Source organism: Hemitrygon akajei, chromosome 12 (assembly GCF_048418815.1).
Source record: "Hemitrygon akajei chromosome 12, sHemAka1.3, whole genome shotgun sequence".
Taxonomy (NCBI): domain Eukaryota; kingdom Metazoa; phylum Chordata; class Chondrichthyes; order Myliobatiformes; family Dasyatidae; genus Hemitrygon; species Hemitrygon akajei.
Genome location: NC_133135.1, coordinates 12,208,164 through 12,228,222, shown reverse-complemented (window position 1 = coordinate 12,228,222; position 20,059 = coordinate 12,208,164). Strand labels below are relative to the sequence as shown.

At 43.2% G+C, this 20,059-nt stretch overlaps 1 protein-coding gene across 1 annotated transcript in view; it reads right to left on the bottom strand.

Annotated features, from left to right (window-relative positions):
- LOC140737429 (vitellogenin-like) overlaps nt 1-13,382 on the bottom strand; it is a 120,344-nt gene extending 106,962 nt beyond the window's left edge. Inside the window, exons 1-4 of the mRNA XM_073063916.1 lie at nt 13,343-13,382; nt 9,368-9,388; nt 8,605-8,756; nt 2,799-3,050 (exon numbers count right to left, since the gene is read on the bottom strand). Of these exons, the coding sequence (XP_072920017.1) occupies nt 2,799-3,050; nt 8,605-8,756; nt 9,368-9,388; nt 13,343-13,382 (465 nt within the window). The remainder of the gene's footprint in view (nt 1-2,798; nt 3,051-8,604; nt 8,757-9,367; nt 9,389-13,342) is intronic.
- Between the last annotated feature and the right edge of the window lie 6,677 nt (nt 13,383-20,059).

Here is a 20,059-nt window from a genome sequence, read left to right as displayed (position 1 = left end):
CAGTGGGGGGGAGAGCTTTGCCCATGAAGGATTGGGCTGCGTCCACCGCCTACTGTAGGCTTTTCCGTTCCCATGCACTGGTGATTCAAAGTAGTATCGAAGAATGTATAAATTATACATCCTTGAGATTTGTTTGCTCACAGGTAGCCACAAAGCAAGAAACCCCAAAAGAAAAATTTTAAAAAAAGACCAACACCCCATGCACAAGAGAAAGTAAAAAAACCCCGCAAATCATGCAAACAATTGAAGTGAACAACTACATATAGCCATTGCAACAACACCTTCCACACCAGGCTATGATGCAACCAGTTAGGATACTCAACATGATGCATCCATCGATCATATGCAATTTGACCTGGAAGTATATCCCTCTTCCTTCATTGTCATTGGACCCAAATCATGGAACTCCCTTCCCAACAGCACAGTGGGATTCCTTCACTACACGGACAATTATAGTTCAAGCAACCTGCTTATTGTTCCTCTCTCAATGGTGGGCAGAACAAGTCAGAAGCTAGGTGTTCAACGTCAATGGATCAACCTCATGACTGTCGCAAGCTTTTTCATTGAGATGTTGTTTCTCTTGCTGGGATAAAGCAGCTGCAGCAACACGTAGCAAACTCAGCACAATTTAAGCCAAGTAATCCCGCTGGTTTATTAACCAAACAAATATTGTATCTGCAACAAGTGACGGGTGTGGTGAAATAATCTGTATGGATGACATAGAAAACAATGTTTTCACTGTACCTCATTATGTGGGCACTAGCCTCTAACTCCTGCAGTCAATGCCCTGATTTATGAAGGCCAATAGACTAAAAACTCTTTTAACAACCATATTGAGCTATGATCTCAGTCTCAGGAAGCTATGTTGTTCTTCACTTTCTTTGGATTCATATCTTGGAATTCACTCACCAACCTACAATGAACAGGATCAGAGGCACAATCCTCCCCACCCTTGACAACATCTTTAAGAAGGCAGCACTTATTGTTAAAGAACCTTTAACATTCGGAACACGCCCTCTTCTCATTACTACCATCATGGAGGAGGTACAGGAGCCTTAAGACACATAGTAAATGATTTAGGAACAGCTTCTTCCCCTCCACCATCCGATTTCTGAACTGGCAATGAACCCATCAACACCACCTCATTATTTTGTTCTCTTTTTCCACGGCATATTTATTTTAATTTTTTTTATTGTAAAGTAAAAAATTATGTATTCTTTTGCAGCTGCAAAATAACAAAATTCACAACATATCTCACTATTTTTGCTCTCTTTTTGCACTATTTATTTATTTCTTATATAGTCTTATTGTAATTTATAGTATATTTTCTGAATTTCACTGTACTGCTGCCAGAAAATAACAGATCTCCTGAGCTATGTCAGTGATAATAAACCTGAAAATATAAGCTAATCTACCAATTTCTTGCACAGCAAGTACCCACCAAGGTTTCATTTAGAATGAAGTGAACATCATTGTGATGTGAATATAGACCGCTGTTCCTTCATTAGCGCAGTGAAGATTTGCTACCTCACACCAGCAGAGACCCGGTCATGTCTGTGTGGAGTTTGGCAATCCCAAAAATCCAAAAATTGCAAAATGTTAGGTTTGCTGACTGGAAGTTGCCCCTAGTGTGTTGGGTAACTGGTTGAATCTGACGAGTGTTGGTCAAGGGTCAAGAATCAGCTTTATTTGCCACATGTAACAGGAATTTGTTGAGATGTGTTGGTGCAACATGCAACGGAAACAACATTCAACTACTATAAAGAGTTATCTAAAAAAAGTTAGAAGTATGGATATGGAATAAAAGTGCTTAAATATATAAATACCAGCATGTATTTACAATGTAAGCAGCATTACAAATAGTATTTACAGTGCAGATGCTCTGATTTCCTCCCACATAGATAGAACGGGGTGAGGCTAACTAGAATGGTTGATCAGATTAAATGCCTGGGGAAAGGAATTTTTAAGATGGTGTGAAGTTTGTTTGTTTTGTTTTTTTTTGGTTTCAATAACCCTGTAATGCTTTCCGGAAGGGAGATTTTGGAGAAGATAATTTGCAAGGTGGATAGTATCCAGAACGTTTTCTTCTGCCTACTTCTTTGTCGTGGACAAGTCCTGCAGGGTTGGTAGGTTACAGCCAATAATCTTTTCTGCTGTCCTGAAAATGGTTTTGTAGTTTTGGGACACTGGGGAGAATAAAAACGGATTAAGAAAAGCATTTGTAGGCAGCGCGGTCGCATAGTGGCAAACAAGCACTTTACAGAGCTAGCAGTCACTGATTGGGGTTCAAGCCCTGCCGCGGTCTGTAAGGAGTTTGCATGTCCTCCCCATGAACACATGGGTTTCTTTCAGATGCTTTTATTTCTTGCCACATTCCAAAGACGTATGGGTTGGAGTTAGTAAGTTGGGGGGCATGCTTGGTTTGCACTGGAAGTGTGGTGACTCTTGCAAGCTGTGCCCAGCACATCTTAGACTGTGTTGGTCCTTGATGCAAACAGATAATTTCACTATACGTTTCTATGCATATGTCACAAATAATGCTAATCTCCAATCTTTAAACCTTTTGGAAAGGATTTGTGTATAAATGGACATTTGTCTAGGAGTAAAGACGTGATGGGCCAAAAGGCCTGTTTCTGAGCTCAATCCCTGTATGCTTCCATGAATATAGTGGTATTTCATGTCGATGGCAATCTCCTCATCGTGTGGAATCCTGCTTGTCATTAACTATACACAGAAAATTATATCTGAACAATTAATGTCCTTCATCCTGTAAGTGGTGACAATCGGCAACAAAATACCTCTTGCAACTCATAGATGTTCTGATTCCTCTTAATGCTGATCTGAAACATGTTGAGGATGCCTCGGTGGATGTTGAGGATGTTTTCGGAAATGCCTCGAGGGGCAAAGAGATTTCCAACGCGTCCCCGGTTGTACTCAAATTCGACAGGCTGGGTCAGTTGGGGAGTCAACTTTCGAGTCAGTTTCCAAGACGGAATGAACTCCTCATCCGGCCAAGATCCACTGAACTCTTGGATTTCAGGTGACAAGATCTGAAGATAGAAAAGAGTAATATGCTTTTTATGATATGTCTTTTTACAGAGTATTGTCTACACTTCCTGCCACCTCATGAAAGAAGCCAATGTGATCAAGGACCCCTCCCACCCTAATCATTCTTTCCTCTCCCCTCTCATCTGGCAGACGACAGAAAACTTCAGGTGCGGGTACCACCAGACTCAAGGACAGCTTCTATCCCACTGTTATCAGACTCTAGAAAGTTCACTTGCACCTCCACTTCCTCAGGAGGTTAACAAAATTTGGTATGTTCCATTTGACCCTCACCAAATTCTTTTGATATAGCACAGAGGACATCTTATCCTGATATTTATGGCAACTGCTCTACCCATGACCACAAGAAATTGAAGAGATTGTGTACACAGCTCAGCACATCATGGAAGCCTCCCCTCCATGGACTCTGTCTACTCTTTCTGCTGCCTTGAGAAAGCAGCCAACATTATCAAGGACCCCTTCACCCTGGTCGTTCTCTCTTCTCTGCTCTCCTGTCTGGCAGAAGACATAAAGGTTTGAGAGCATTTATCATCAGGCTCAAGGACAGTGTTTATCCCATTGTTATCAGATTCTTGAATGGATCTCTCATATGCTAAAAGATGGAAGTCTGTCTCTCCAAGTTGCCCCACTGTGGCCCATGTACTTTATTTGTGGACCTGCACCTTACATTCTCTGTAACTGCAACACAAACTTCTGACCCGCCCAGGTGAAGGCTCTTGACCCAAAACATCGACTTTCTATTTCCTTCCATAGATGCAGAGTTTCCTTCCCAACCTGCCGAGGTTCTTCAGTGTTTTCTGAGTTACTCAGATTGCAGCATCTGCAGACAGAAGTTTAAATTGTGTCCGGTGCTCCCGATGCGGTCTCCGCTATGTTGGTGAGACCAATCGTAAATTGGGGGACCACTTCGTCAAGCACCTCTGCACCATCTACCAGAAGTGGGGCAGCCTAGTGGACAAACATTTTAATTCTGTTTCCCATTTCCTTTCCGAAGTGTCAATCCATGGCCTCCTCCTGTGCCAAGATGAGGCCACCCTCAGGATGGAGGAGCAACACCTTATATTTCATCTGAGTACCCTCCAACCTGATGGCATGAATATCGATTTCTCCCACTGGTGAACAAAACTTCCCCCTCCTCTATTCCCCAATCTGGCCTTTTACTTCTTCACCTGCCTACTACTTCCTCCTGGGACCCCTCCTGCTTTCTTTCCTTTCTCCATTGTCCACTCTCCCCTCCTATACAATTCTTTCTTTTACAGCCCTTGGCCTTTTCCATCCACTTGGCTTCAGCTTGCCTCATTCCCCTCCCTCCACTTTTTCATTCAGGCATCTCGCCCCTTCCCTCTCATTCCTGAAGAAGGGTCTTGGCCCAAAACATGAACTGTTAAATCTTTTCCATAGATGCTGCCTGACCTGCTGAATTCCTACAGCATTTTGTGGGTGTTGCTTTGGATTTCCAGCATCTACAGATTTTCTTGTGCCTGAAGTTTAAATCATCTTGTGTTTATGATTTCCTATGTTGTGATGTGTCAGAATCATAGCAACACTTGTGGGCAGCCCCTAGCATAATCCTCAGATTGTGTTGGTTGTTGACAGAAGTGATACATTGCACTGTATGTTTCAATGTACTTAAGCTAAATAAAGCTAATCTTTAAACTCTATCTTTAAACAACTGCAGATGCTGGAAACCTGAAATTAAAAAAAAAACATAGAATGGTAGAACCATTCAGCAGGTCAGACAGCATCTGTGGAAGGAGATTGCCTTTGGCATATGCAGTTGTTAACATTGTTTCTCTTCCCACAGATGGTGTCTGACCTTCTGTGTTTTTCCTACATTTTCTGTTTTCATTCCAAATCTTAATTGTGTTTTCTATTGGTTGACAAGACTGGTTGTGGAGACACAAGAGACTGAGGTGCTGAAACCTGGAGCAAGAAACAAAATGCTGGAGGAACTCAGTGGATCAGGCAGCATCTGTGGGTGTCCCGAGCCCTGCGGGCCTGTGAAGCATCTGGAGCATTGGGCTCCAAGGTGTCTAGTGCCCCTGTATTTGTTATTTGTTGTCTTAGCAAGCCATTGTGTTTTCTGTTCAATCTTATCAAGTTTATTTTGATTGGCATGGGTTTTCTGCATACTGTGATTATTTAAAGTGGACTCCTGATTAGCACTTATCATGGCATACTTGTGTTGAGAATGGTTCGTCTCACGGGGTCACTTGATCAAGCCATCAATGTCAGGAAGAATTCCTTTGTGTAAACTCTTGTTTCTGTCTCTACATTAGAGGCTGTCATTCCTTTGCATCTGGATTTAGTTATTGCCAACACTCACCATGAGACAAAGATCCCGCGATCAGTGGACCCAGTGGAGCTTCATCAGCAGCTTGGACAACATTTGGCTGAAGGTGAGAGTGCTTTCTATTCTTGGTACTTGTCCCCAGCTTGAGTTTCCCCAAGCTATGTTCTGAGCTTTCCAAGTCTACATTCCGAGCTAATCCAGTTTATGTTCATAGTTTCTTCCTGGTCTCCAGGTTGACAAGTTTTGCTAGGTCTCCCATTGCTTACCATGTTTCAAACTTAAATGCAATGTCCCTCAGTTTACCAACCCTGTCTCAGAGCTTACCAGCCCTGTCCCAAGTTCCCCAAGGCTCCCTGAACCATCCAGGCTGAAAGTACAGTCATGAGTCCCTGCGGACTTGAGCGTTGAGTCATAGTGCATTGGGCTCTGAGGTTTCTAGGGCACCTGTATTTGTTAATTGTTGCCTCACTTAGAGTCATTAAGCCCTTGTGCTTTTTGTTTAATCTTGTCAGGTTTATTTTGACTGGCACGGTTTTCAGTCTACTATGATTATTTAAAGTGAACTCCTAATTAGCGCTTATCGCGGCTGTTCTTGTGTTAAGAACGATTCATCTTGCGGTGTCACTTGGTGGAGTCACTGATCTTCTGCTGGAATTCCTATGTCTAAGCCTTTGTTTCTGTCTCTACATGGGTTCAGTTATTGCCAACACTCACTGGGACAGTGGGGGCAGAGCAATAGTCGACAGTTCGCTCCAGGCCCTTCATCATGGCCCTCTGTAGAATTCGAACCTCAGTGTCAGCCCCTGCCTCCACCTGTGCGACTTATGTTTCCAGGGTGTTGTTTTTTATTCAGTGCAAAAGTAAATAGAAATCTGAATTGACGCAAATAGTACATTGGTTGGTGGGGTGGAGATACATCTGTTTCAAAGGAGGTGTAAGGCGCTCTTTCCCTCCACTAGCCTGCAGGTCACCCTAGGGTAAGGTGTAGTACCTGCTTAGCTCCCTATCAGAGCAATGGGAGCAAGTGGTGTATATCACAAGTCCTGGTTATGTGACCACTGACGCCAGGCAGGCAATCTCTGAAGAGTATTGATAATGGCTGGGGTCACCCGTCTTGTAAATACGCTGCCCAGAACAAAGCAAACCACTTCTGTAGAAAAGTTTGCCAAGAAAAGTCATGGTCATGGAAAGGCCATGATCACTAACGCTATACGACACAGTGCATAATGATGATGTTGGCCCTGGGAGAAAGACTGTAGATGCTACCTCTCTAGCCTCTTCATGATTTTATAATCCTCTCTAAGGTCACCCCTTGACCTCCTTTACTCCAGAGTAGACATCCCCACCCTATCCCCACCTTATAATTCAATCCCTCCAGTCTATGAATCATTCCTGTGAATTTTTCTGCACCCTATCTTGCTGATATCACAGCACGGTGACCAGAAGTGCACTTAATACTCCAGGTGGACAAGTGTAACATGACCTTTATAACTGATGAAGGCAAACATACCGTATGTATACCTTCTTGGTCGGTCTGTGTTGCCAATTTCAGAGATCTATATAGATGTACCTGGAGGTATCACTGTTCAATAACTCTCCCCAAGGCTCTACCACCTTCTCTTCATGTCCTGTCCTGCCTTAACATATGAAGACTGTTTTGGTTTACCTAATGGTGAGGCCACCCTCAGGCTGGAGGAGAACAATCATGCTCTTGGAAACACCATGATCGCCCACATCATACAACATGACACTTAACGATAGAACAAATGTGTTTCACTGCACGTTTCAATGTACGTGTGACAAACAAAGCTGATATCTTTATTTAAACACAGATTTCTGACTCACAGCTGATATTGTGACTTGGCTTCCAGTGAGATTTCCTGAGGCCTCAAACAGAAAGCATGCTGTACCTTCTGATTTAGTTTAGTTCATGTCATGTACAGCAGGGTGAAATGAGATTCATTGTTCATGTGAAACTCGCAGAGTAAAATGGCAATAGTTCCTTCAGTTTGTTATAGTGGGGGGGGGGGTGTGATAATGGGGATAAGCTTCCACAACTTATTAAATACTCCCAGTGGCGCGCTCCTCAAATAGCCTCTGACAACCAAGTCAAGCTCTTGGCCTTCATGAATGGCTTAGCTACTGAGCCAGGTGGAGCTGTTTCTACTGACAGGAGAACGGGCAAAGCCAGGTTACCGGTGCCTTAAAATAACTTGATTTGGGCAGATGGGGCTCCTCAGCCGAGGTTGGCTGCTTCTCTAGGAGAAGGAAAACTCTGATCTTAAACCGCTGTAGCCTCGTGGCTATACCCACTCATGGGGAGGATTTCGGGAGTAAACCCAGAGGAAACTTTCCAGAGCTAGAGTCCCTGAAGCAGTCTAACATTGAGTTCAACACTGACTGGCAATTCCTGTGATGCTGCTGCTGCCAGACTGAATCGATCTCTGTCCATTCCTTTGGTTTCATCAGATGCGTGGAGAGGGGGAGCCTGCTGTGGGGGCAACAGCTTGCTCTCCACGTTGTACTGCCCTGGCTGGCATATCATATAGACAGCTCGGACACAAAATCCATGGTCTACAAGGACCAACGGAGGGCCTCCAAAACATGGCAATAATAAATACAACACCAATTACTGCAACAAGAACATAATAGATCAGAACAGTGCAGAGATCACAGTGCACACTGAGGCAGCGCTAAAAGAAATGCTGAAGTAACAAGAGCAGAGGAGATAGACTTAAGGACTCGTCAACATGGCAGCTCCGCCGGGAAGGGGACGTGAGAGAGGTGTTCGGTTCAGGAGGCTGACAGCTGCGGGGATGAGGATGTTTCTGAGGCTGGTCATCTGGGCTTTCAAACTCCATCATCTTCTCCCAGAAGGTAGAAGAGAGAAAAAGGAATGGCTAGGGAGGCAGGTAGCCTTGATGATACAGTTAATCTTTCTGAATGAACACATTACGATGATGGACTAGATGGAAGGATACGGGGGGGAGGGGGGTAGCATGGTTAGCCTAACAGCATCACAATGCTGGTAACCCGCTGTCTGAAATGAGTTTGTATGCTCTTCCTGTGACTGCCGGATGGTTTGGTTTCCTCCCACATTCCAAAGACGTACAGGTCCGTAAGTTAAATGGTCACATGGGTATAACTGGGCAGCGCAAGCTCATTGGGCCAGAAGGGCCTGTTAACATACTGTATCTCCAAATAAGTAAATATCTAGACATTCGCAGAAGGTAGAAGCTCCTTACCTTGAGGACGTAGGTCCTCTGCCCCTTCGCTCTAATTTCCACTTTGCTGGTGAGCTTTAGACCTCCTTTAGTCAAGCCTTTTTCTGGAAGCCCCGTAAGAATGACCCCTTGATACTGGTAAAGGTAAACTTTCTTTGGATTGAAAAATGGCTCTGTAAGTGAAAAGCACTCAATGAGTGATTAACTACCACTAGGGCCTGTATAAAGGATTGTGAGGACTGCTGAGAGGATCATTGGGGTCTCTCTTCCGCCCACCTGAGATATTTATCATGAGCACTGCATATGCCGGGCTCCTAGCATTGTCAATGATCTCTCCCATCCGTCCCACAATCTTTCTGATTCCCTACTATCAGGGAGGAGATACCATGGCATTAGGACAAGAACTGTCATGAAGGGAAACAGTTCTTCACCCAGGCAGTGAGATTACTGAACTCCCTGCCACCACCTAGGTCTCAACATGTATTGTATGAAGCACTAGCAAAATTAAACTGTTTACTTTTTAACTTGTGTTGTAAATGCACCTTATGCCAAATGTCAATTGCCTGGAATTTATTTTATTATTTATTAATTTACTTGTATTCATTTTACATTATGTATTGTGTATTAATTATATGTACTGCATTGTGCACCTTGCAATAAGATTAGAGTTAGGGTCCGGATTAATATTTTTTTGTTTGGCGGTATGCATGTATATGGTTGAATGACAATAAAGTTGAACTTGAACTTCATAAAAGCTGGCATGCTTAAGCGAAGAGGTCCTTACCATACTGTAGTTGCTGGCTTCCTGTGGGATAAAAAAAAGAATCTTAAAACAAATGCGAAGGTCACAAAGCAATTTGCAAATTTACTCTTAGTCTGTACTTAATACTTTACTTGAATAATTAGAGTCATGGAGTATAAAAGGTCTTGGCCCAAAACATCATCTGTTTACTCCTCTCCATAGTTGCTGCCTGACCTGGTGAGATCGTTCAGCATTTGTGTGTGTTGCCTCATGGTCACAGAGAAACAGGTCTACACCGACCATAAACCACTCAATTAGGCAACCCTACACAAATCTTTTCACTATTCTCTTTATTTTCTCTCAATTCTTTCCATTCATCAACACTTAGGGACAACTTACGGTTGGCAAAGCAACTACCAATGTGAACACCTCTGGTATGTGGCTGGAGCTCAGGTAGGGGAGAACATGCAAACTTCACCTAGAGAGCACCTGAAGTCATGAGTGAACCCACGTCTCTGGTGCAATGAAGCGAAGACATTACTATTTGTACCTTCTAGTAGAAGAGGTCATTTGATCCATCAGGTTCATGCAGTGCCCAATTTCAGATGGTGATGAGAGGAGGTACAGGAATGAAATATATCAGCTGGTTGAGTGGTGTTGCAGCAACAGACTTGGACTCAACGTCAGTAAGACCAAGGAACTGATTGTAAACTTTGGAAAGGAGAAGATGAGGGAACACACACCAGTCCTCATAGAGGGATCAGAAATGGAAAGAGAGAGTAACATCAAGTTCCTGGGTGTCAATATCGCTGAGGATCCATCCTGGGCCCCACTACAAATATCAATGTAACTACAAAGAAGGCACAGGTTTACTGGTGCAAGTGGTAAAGGACCCCAGGTACATGGAAGATTTTAAAGGGTGTAGAATATATTGAATGGTTCCAATAGAGGAGTCTGAGATATGGAAAAACAGTGAGTTGAAAGAGGGTTCTAAAAAGTGACAAAAAGGGAAAGGCGATTGATTGATCAGTCACAAGATTGGTCGGTCTCTGGAGTGGCGGAGGCTGAGGGGAGATTCACTAGGAATTTGAGGAGATTTGGTACATCATCAAAGACACTCATACATTTCTACAGATGTACTGTGGAGAGCATTTTAACTGGCTGTATCTGTCTGGTATGGGAGGGGGGTGGTTACCGCACAGGACTGAAATAAGATGCAGAGAGTTGTAGACTCATTCAGCTCCATCTTGGGAACAGCCTCCGTAGTATCCAGAAAACCTTCAAGGAACACACCTGAAAAAGGTGGTGAGGATGGGTCGAAATGACGATAAAAAGTGACTTGACTTGACTTGATCCATGACTAAGGACTCCCATCACCCAGGATCCTGGTTCTCATCCTTATTTTCACCCATCACCCTTGTTCTCATTGTTACCATCAGGAAGGAGGAGCAGGAGCCTGAAGGCACTCACTCAATGATTCAGGAGCAGCTTCTTCCCCTCTGCCATCAGATTTCTGAATGGACATTGAACCCATGAACACCACCTCACTATTTCTATTTTTGCACTGTTGATTTAACTATCACACACACACACACACACACATTGTACATACACGCTATAGTTTATTTTTTTCTATTATCAGCAAATTGTACTGTTGTCACAAAGAACAAACTTTGCCACATATGCCGATGATATTCAACCTGGTTCTCATGCTGATTAATCTCAATCCAAAACTTCCTCCTCTGCTGAAGGGGAAAGAATAGTGGGGACTAATAACCAGTAAATAGGGACATGGATTGTTTTAATGTGGTTCAGGGCAGTGCAAACAAAACCTAGAGTTAGAGATGTGGAATTCAGCAGCAATGACACCCAGGTTTCAGGAACTCCACTCATTATGATATAGAGTGCCCCCATTGTTGTAATGGAACATTCAATCAATTTATTGTTAGATCTGTGCATAATCATTTTGTTTTGTAATCCGGACCTAGTCTGTTGCTTAATTAAGTCTTCCAGTAGCCACCATTCTGTTATCAAAACGTAGTTTTACAGATAATCTTGTCAACGGAGAGTGTAAGAGGTGTCCCAAATTCTTGCTCAGGTAGATCAGCTTTGGCTCATCTCCCAGTGCACATTTTTAATAAATTGTCTTGTATTTTGAACACCAACTCCATGTGATATTGCAGTTTGCTCCTACATCCTCATAAAAAGGGGCTGAAAAATGGCCGATGGAATTGAATGCAGGTAAGTGCGATCTTTTGCACTTCTGCAGGACCAACCTGGGTAGGTCTTACATAGTGAACAGCAGAGCACTGGAGAGTGTGGTAGAACAAAGGGATCTGGGAATACAGGTACATAATTAATTGGAAGTGGCATCACATATAGATAGCGTCCTAAAGAATGTTTTTGGCACATTGGTCTTCATAAATCAAAGTATTGGTGTAGGAGATGGGACGTTATGTTGAAATTGTATAAAATATTGGTGAGTTTTGGTCATCTACCTACAGGACAGATGTAAATAAGGCTGAAAGACTACTGATAAAATGCACAGGGATGTTGTTGTGTCTGGGGGACCAGAGGGAAGATTGAATAGGTTAGGAATTTATTTCTTGGACTGTAGAAGATTGAGAGATTTGATAGAGGAATGCAAAATTATGAGGGTATAGATAGGGTTAATATAAGTAGGCTTTTTCCATTGAGGTTAGGTGGGACTACAACCAGAGGTCATGATTAAGGGTGAAAGGTAAAATGTTTAAGGAGAACATGAGGGTAGACTTACTCCCTCAGTGGGTGGTGAGAGTATGGAATGAACTGCCAGAGCAAGTGAGGCATGCGAGCTTGATTTCAATGTTGAAGCGAAGTTTAGATAGCTATATGGATAACTATGGTCATAGAGTCATAGAGAAACAGATCCTTTTGCCCATCCAGTGCATGCCAAAACCATTTAAACTGCCTACTCCCATCAACCTGCACTGGGAATATCCCTACTATCCAGGTGCCTATCCAAACTTCTCTTATGCATGCACCATTTGTGCTGGCAGCTCATTCCACACTCTTACGAGCCTCTTAGTGAAGGTTATTTACAGTGCAGGTCAATGGAATGGGCAGTTTAAATTGTGCAGCATGGACTAGATGGGCCAAAGGGCCTGCTTCAGTGCTGTACTTTCCTATGACTCCATGACTTCAACCCCACAAGACTATTTCTGAATAGCAGCTATCCGATTTCATTTTATAACCCACTGTAGAATTAGTTCCCCACATTTGGTAATATACTCTAAATTGCAAAAAGAAAAGGAAAATGAAATAAAGTCCCCTCATCTAGAACATAGAATGCAGTGCCATCTTTTAGCCTTCTCTATGATTAGAGAACATGAAACGTTGAACAGTACAACAGAGGAGAAGGCCCTTCAGCCCATAATGTTGTGCCGATCCAATTAAATTAGTAATCAAATGGGCCACCTTACTCATCCCTGATGTCTACAAAATGCCCATATCCTTCCATTTTTCTCACATTCATGTGTCTATCTAACGTCTCTTAAAAGTACCTAATGTACCTGTCTGTACCACCACCCCAGGCAGCGCATTCCTGGTACCCACTACTCTGTGTTTAAAAAAAAAAGTTGCCCCCCACATCTCCTTTGAAATTACCCCTTCACTTTATATGACTGCCCTCCTGTATTAGACATTTCTACCCTGGGAGAAAGATACTCTCTGTCTACTCTATCTATGCCTCTCATAATCTTATAAACCTCTATCAGATCTCCCCTCAGCCTCCGCCACTCCAGAGACCGACCAATCTTGTGACTGATCAATCAATCGCCTTTCCCTTTTTGTCACTTTTTAGAACTCTCTTTCAACTCACTGTTTTTCCATATCTCAGACTCCTCTATTGGAACCATTCAATATATTCTACACCCTTTAAAATCTTCCATGTACCTGGGGTCCTTTACCACTTGCACCAGTAAACATCACTGGCCCCCCTCTCCCCTAGACCAGAATAATAGGACGTTTTAAACTTACCCACAACGCCAAAGGCGAGTGCAAGAATAATCCACCTCATTGTTATCAACAGCAAGGTGACCGTAGGCTCACTTTCTGCCTCTTTATAGCAGGTCCTCAGGCGCACGTGACTGCATTCACCCTCCTCAATAACCAATCGCTTTCTTTTGTGGTTGGCTTGACTTCTGCTCTGATGAAGGGAAAGATAACAAACTATTTTCAAAGTGGCAGAAGTCTGCCTGGAATCAAGGTCCTTGGAAGCCTGCTGCTGCAGTGATTCTGGGGAGTTTGGCTGCCTGATTTAAAGTTTTATTTGCCGTTACTCTCTGCCTTGCTTGGCAACGTAGGCCTGTGTGGGTTAGGGTGACCTCAGTTTTTTGTAATTTGTCATCTCAAAGTGCTGTTACATCTTTAAATATTCTGAATATTCCATCTCTTTTCCCATTGCATTTGCTAAGTTTATTTTTAAGTGCTCTTATGCTCCATTTAAAGAAATTTTATTTTAGTAGGGAGTCCTGACAAAGGATCTCAACCAGAAATATCAAATGGTTCAAATGGTTCAATTTAATATCAGAGAATATATACAGTATACAACCTGAAATTCTCACTCTTTACAGACATCCATGAAACAGAAGAATTACACTGAAGAATGAATGACAGAAAAAACGTTAAAACCTCAGTCCTCTCCCTCCTCCTAGAAGCAAAAGTATCAACCCCCCCACCCCCCACCATCACTCACCATGCAAGGAATAGCAAATCCTCCAATGACTACTTATTCCTCTCCATCGATGCTGCCTGACCTGCGGAGTTCCTCCAGCATTTGCACGTGTTGCTCAGGAGTGGAGGAGGCTTGTGGAAGGCAAAGCTGGGGACGATCAGTGTGGTGCACTGATCCTTTGGCGGAGTCTATGGAGTCACTACTGAGGGGTTGAGTTTGAGGGGAGGGAGATTGATGACATCAGATCTAATAAGGCATACCAAGGGTGGCTTCCTTGGGGGATGCAGTTGGTGACTGCAATTGGTAATGAGAACAATCCCAGTTATGTTGGGTCTTCATTGTCCTCTTTCTTTGTTGTGGCGGTGGATCTAAGAAGCCTTACTTTTTGTTTAGTCAAATAGCTAATTAATTTGTTCAGCGCATTGTTCAGCAATCAACACTCTCTCTGAAACCTTGCACAAAGCTTCCTCATGGTCTTGGTATTAAGCAGTTTATTAGGGCAGCCCTCTTTCAGAGACACAAATGAGTGCAGGTACTGGAATCTAGAATTATTCAGTGGGCTGATCAGCGGTTGTGGAGGTAGAGGAATTGTGGATGTATCACCTAGAGTTCCTGAGTGCTGACAGCATCTCTACTCCAAATATTCTGCTCGACTAACTGAGTTCCTCTATCTGTCAGTGTAATCCAGTGTCTGCACCCTCCCTCAGGAGATGAAAACCAAAAGTCCACAAGCCATTCCTCATCAGAGGATCAAAGGGGGATAGGGTTAGCAACATTAAATTCCTCCGTGTTATTATTTTGGAGGAGCTGTCCTGGGCCCAGCACGTAAGTGAAATTATGAAAAAGCATAGTAGTGCCTCTTCTTCCTTAGGAGTTTGTGAAGATTTGGTATGACATTTAAAACGTTGATGAACTTCTATAGAGGTGTAGTGGAGAGCATATTAACTCGCTGCATCACAGCCTGGTATGGAAACACCATTGTCCTTGAATGGAAAATTCTACAAAATATAGTGGATACGGCCCAGGCCATCACAGGGAAAGCCCTTCCAAGCATTGAAAACATCTGCGTGAAATTCTGCCGCAGAAAAGTAGCCTCCATCATCAGGGACCTCTACCGCCTCGCACCTGGTCTCTCCTTGCTGTCATCAGGAAGAAGGTACAGGAGCCTTAGTACTTTCATTACCTGGTTCAGGAACAGTTACTACCCCACAACCATCAGGCGCTTGTGCAAAGTTTCAGAGGGAATGTTGATTGCAAAACCAATGTACTTCACTGTATGCTTCAATGTTTTGATGTACATGCATGTGACAACTAAAGGTAATCTTTATCTTAAAGATAGATAGATAGATAGATAGATACTTTATTCATCCCCATGGGGAAATTCAACATTTTTTTCCAATGTCCCATACACTTGTTGTAGCAAAAACTCATTACATACAATACTTAACTCAGTAATAATATGATATGCATCTAAATCACTAACTCAAAAAGCATTAATAATAGCTTTAAAAAAAAGTTCTTAAGTCCTGGCAGTTGAATTGTAAAGCCTAATGGCATTGGGGAGTATTGACCTCTTCATCCTGTCTGAGGAGCATTGCATCGACAGTAACCTGTCGCTGAAACTGCTTCTCTGTCTCTGGATGGTGCTATGTAGAGGATGTTCAGGGTTTTCCATAATTGACCGTAGCCTACTCAGCGCCCTTCGCTCAGCTACCGATGTTAAACTCTCCAGTACTTTGCCCACGACAGAGCCCACCTTCCTTATCAGCTTATTAAGACGTGAGGCGTCCTTCTTCTTAATGCTTCCTCCCCAACACGCCACCACAAAGAAGAGGGCGCTCTCAACAACTGACCTATAGAACATCTTCAGCATCTCACTGCAGACATTGAATGACGCTAACCTTCTAAGGAAGTACAGTCGACTCTGTGCCTTCCTGCACAAGGCATCTGTGTTGGCAGTCCAGTCTAGCTTCTCGTCCAACTGTACTCCCAGATACTTGTAGGTCTTAACCTGCTCCACACATTCTCCATTAATGATCACTGGCTCCATATGAGGCCTAGATCTCCTAAAGTCCACCACCATCTCCTTGGTCTTGGTGACATTGAGACGCAGGTAGTTTGAGTTGCACCATATCACAAAGTCCTGTATCAGTTTCCTATACTCCTCCTCCTGTCCATTCCTGACACACCCCACTATGGCCGTGTCATCAGCGAACTTCTGCACATGGCAGGACTCCGAGTTATATTGGAAGTCAGATGTGTACAGGGTGAACAGGACCGGAGAGAGTACGGTTCCCTGTGGCGCTCCTGTGCTGCTGACCACTGTGTCAGACCTACAGTCTCCCAACCGCACATACTGAGGTCTATCTGTCAAGTAGTCCACTATCCAATCCACCATGTGAGAGTCTACTCCCATCTCTGTTAGTTTGTGCTTTAACAGTCCGAATATGCGTTCTGAGCAGCCCCGTGTCGCCATGTTTACAACACCAACCTAGCATGCCCTCAGCTTGCCATTCCTCATTAGCATGTCCCCCTTTGGAATATGGGAGGAAACCAGAGCACCTGGAGGAAACAATTACAGGGAGAACATACAAACTCCTTACACACAGCAGCAGGAATTCAATCAGTGGTCGCTGATGTTGAAAAGTATTGCGCTAACCACTATGCTGCCATGCTGACCTGTTGAATTAAAATCTCCACATTTCCCAAACACCCAGCACAAGCAATAATAATTAAAACTAGGTGAATGATCAGTGAAGCTGTGTTTTGGCTTGAGGGAGAAATGTCAACATGTGCTCCAGGGGATCTCCCACTGGTCCCTCACCAGAAGTGCTGATCACATGATTTGAGAGCTCACTCCCCACCAGAAATTATCTCCATCTATAATGCCCTATGGCTTGTGTGTGGGGTTTTGAATCTTCGACATATTGACTTGCAATTAAGTGTAATCTGCCAAGTCAAACCAACACTCGTTTGGACAAATGTTAGGGTTTGTGTTACACAAGCCTCCAGCTCCAGGTCATGGAAACCTTCTGTCATATCTGGTTCACACAGACTGCAGACCTTGGAGAGGTTTACTCAATAAAATAAATAATCACATTGGACGGTAGCCCTAACTGGGTGGTAAAATGTTCAATAATTTTGCAGTTAGAGATTCTTTGCTATGAATTGCTGTTCAGTTTGTGAAGGTCACAACTTTCATCAAGGAGAAGTTTCAGCTGGAGTCATAGAATACTACAGCACAGAAACAGGCTCTTCAGCCCATCTAATCCATGCTGACCCATTAATCTACCTCATCCCACAGACCTCCACCCAGATCATAGCCCGCCATACCCCTCCCATCTCTGTACCCATCCAAATTTCTCTTAAATATTGAAATTAAACCCAAAATCAAATCAAACATTCACTATTGTGCTGGCAGCTCATTCCTCACTCTCACTACCCTCTGAGTGAAGAAGATCCCCTGCACGTCACCTTAAACATTTCTCCTTTCACCCTTAACGCATGACCTCTAGTTGTAGTCTTACTCAATCTCTGTGGAAAAAGCCTTCTTGCATTTACCCTATCTATACTCCTCATATTTTATATACCTCTATCAGTCTTCTAGGGAATAAAGTCATATCTATTCAACCTTTCCTTATAACTCAGGGGGTCTTCAAGTCCCAGAAACTTCCTTGTAAATTTTGTCATTGTTCTTTCAATCTTACTTACATCTTTCCTGTAGGTAGGTGACCAAAACTGCACACAATAATCCAAATTAGGCCTCACCAATGTCTTATACAGTTTCAAACATAACATCCTAACTCCTGTATTGAATGTTTTGATTTATGAAGGCCAATATGCCAAAAACCTTTCTTTACAACTCTGCCTACCTGTATCATTTTAAAGGAATTATGGAAGTTCTACCCACTCCTCAGTGCCCTACCACTCACCATGCAAGGCCTACCCTGGCTGCTCTTCCCAAAATGCAACACCTCATACTTCTCTGCATTAAATTCCATGTACCATTGTTCAGCCCATTTTTCCAACTGGTCCAGATCCCACTACAAGCATTGATAATCTTCTTCGCTGTCCACTACACCCCCAATCTTGGTGTCATCCGCAGATTTGCTGATGCATCCAATTTACCACGTTATCATCCAGATCTTTGATATAGCTGACAAACAACAATGGACCCAGCACCAATCACTGTGACACACCACTAATCACAGGCCTCCAATCAGAGAGGCGACCATCTACAACCACTCTCCGGCTTCTCCCGCAAAGCCAATGACTAATCCAATTTACTACCTCATCTTGAATGCCAAGCGAATGAAGCTTCTTGACCAACCTCCCATGCGAGACCCTGTCAAAGGCCATGCTAAAGTCCATGTAGACAACATCAACTGCCTTATCTTCATCAATATTCTTGGTAACTTCCTCAAGTATCTCTAAGATCGGTGTTAGACATGACCTACCACACACAAAACCATCCTGATTATCCCTAATCAGTCTATCTCTCTCCAAATACTCATATATCCAATCCTTTAGAATCGCTTCCAAAAACTTTCCCACGTTTATTTTTAGAGTATTTCTTAAACAGTGGAACAACATTAGCTATACTCCAATCTTCCAGTACCTTGCCTGGATGATTTAAATATTTCTGCTAGGGCACCTATAGGTTCTGCAATTGCCTCCCACAGGGTCTGAGGGAACACCTTGTCAGGCCCTGGTGATTTATCCACCCCGATTTGCCTCAAGACAGCAAGCACCTTCTCTTCTGTAATCCGTATAGGGTCCAAGACCTCACTGCTGCTTTGCCTCACTTCTATAGACTCTGCATCTGTCACCCGAGTAAAGTAGCTGGAGGAGCGGGTAGTGTTGAGGAAACAGAGAGCCTGCAGAGAGACTTAGATAGTTTAGGGGAATGGGCAAAAAAGTGGCAAATGAAATACAATGTTGGAAAGTGTATGGTCATGCACTTTGGTGTAAGAAATAAACAGGCAGACTATTATTTAGATGGGGAGAGAATTCAAAATGCAGATATGCAAAGGGACTTGGGAGTCCTTGTACAAGATACCCTAAAGGCTAACCTTCAGGTTGAGTCGGTTGTGACGAATGCGAATGCAATGTTGCCATTCATTTCTAGAGGTATAGAATATAAGAGCACGGATGTGATGTTGAGGTTCTATAAGACACTCGTGAGACCACACTTGAAGTATCGTGTGCAGTTTTGGGCTCCTTATTTTAGAAAGGATATACTGACATTGGAGAGGGTTTGGAGAAGATTCATGAGAATGATTCCAGGAATGAAAGGGTTACTGTATGAGGAACGTCTGGTAGCTTTTGGACTGTATTCCTGGGGTTCAGAAGAATGAGGGGGATCTCACAGAAACATTTCGAATGTTAAAAGGCCTGATCAGATTAGATATGGGAAAGTTATTTCCAATGGTAGGGGATTCTAGGACAAGAGGGCACGATTTTAAGATTGAAGGATGTCCATTTAGAACTGAGATGCTGAGAAATTACTTTGGTCAGAGAGTGGTAAATCTGTGGAATTTGTTGCGACGAGTGGCTGTGGAGGCCAGTTCACTGGGTGTATTTAAGGCGGAGATAGGTAGGTTCTTGATTGGCCAGGGCATCAAAGGGTATGGGGTGAAAGCAAGGGAGCGGGGATGACTGGAAGAATTGGTTCAGCCCATGATTGAGTGGCAGAGCAGACTTGATGGGCTGAACAGCCTAATTCTGCTCCTATATCTTATGGTCTTGAGTACAAATGAAAAACATTGATTTAGGATCTCCCCCATCTCTTTTGGTTACGTGCATGGATTATCATTTTGATCTTCCAGAGAACCAATTTTGTCTCTTTCAATCCTTTCGCTGTTAACATACCTGTATAATATCTTTGAATTCTCCTTCACCTTGTCAGCTCAAACAACCTCATACATTATTTTAGTCCTCCTGATTTAAGTCCTCCACATCTAAGTGTTCTCTTGCATTTCTGATATTCCTCAAGTGAATCATGTGTTCCTACCTACCTA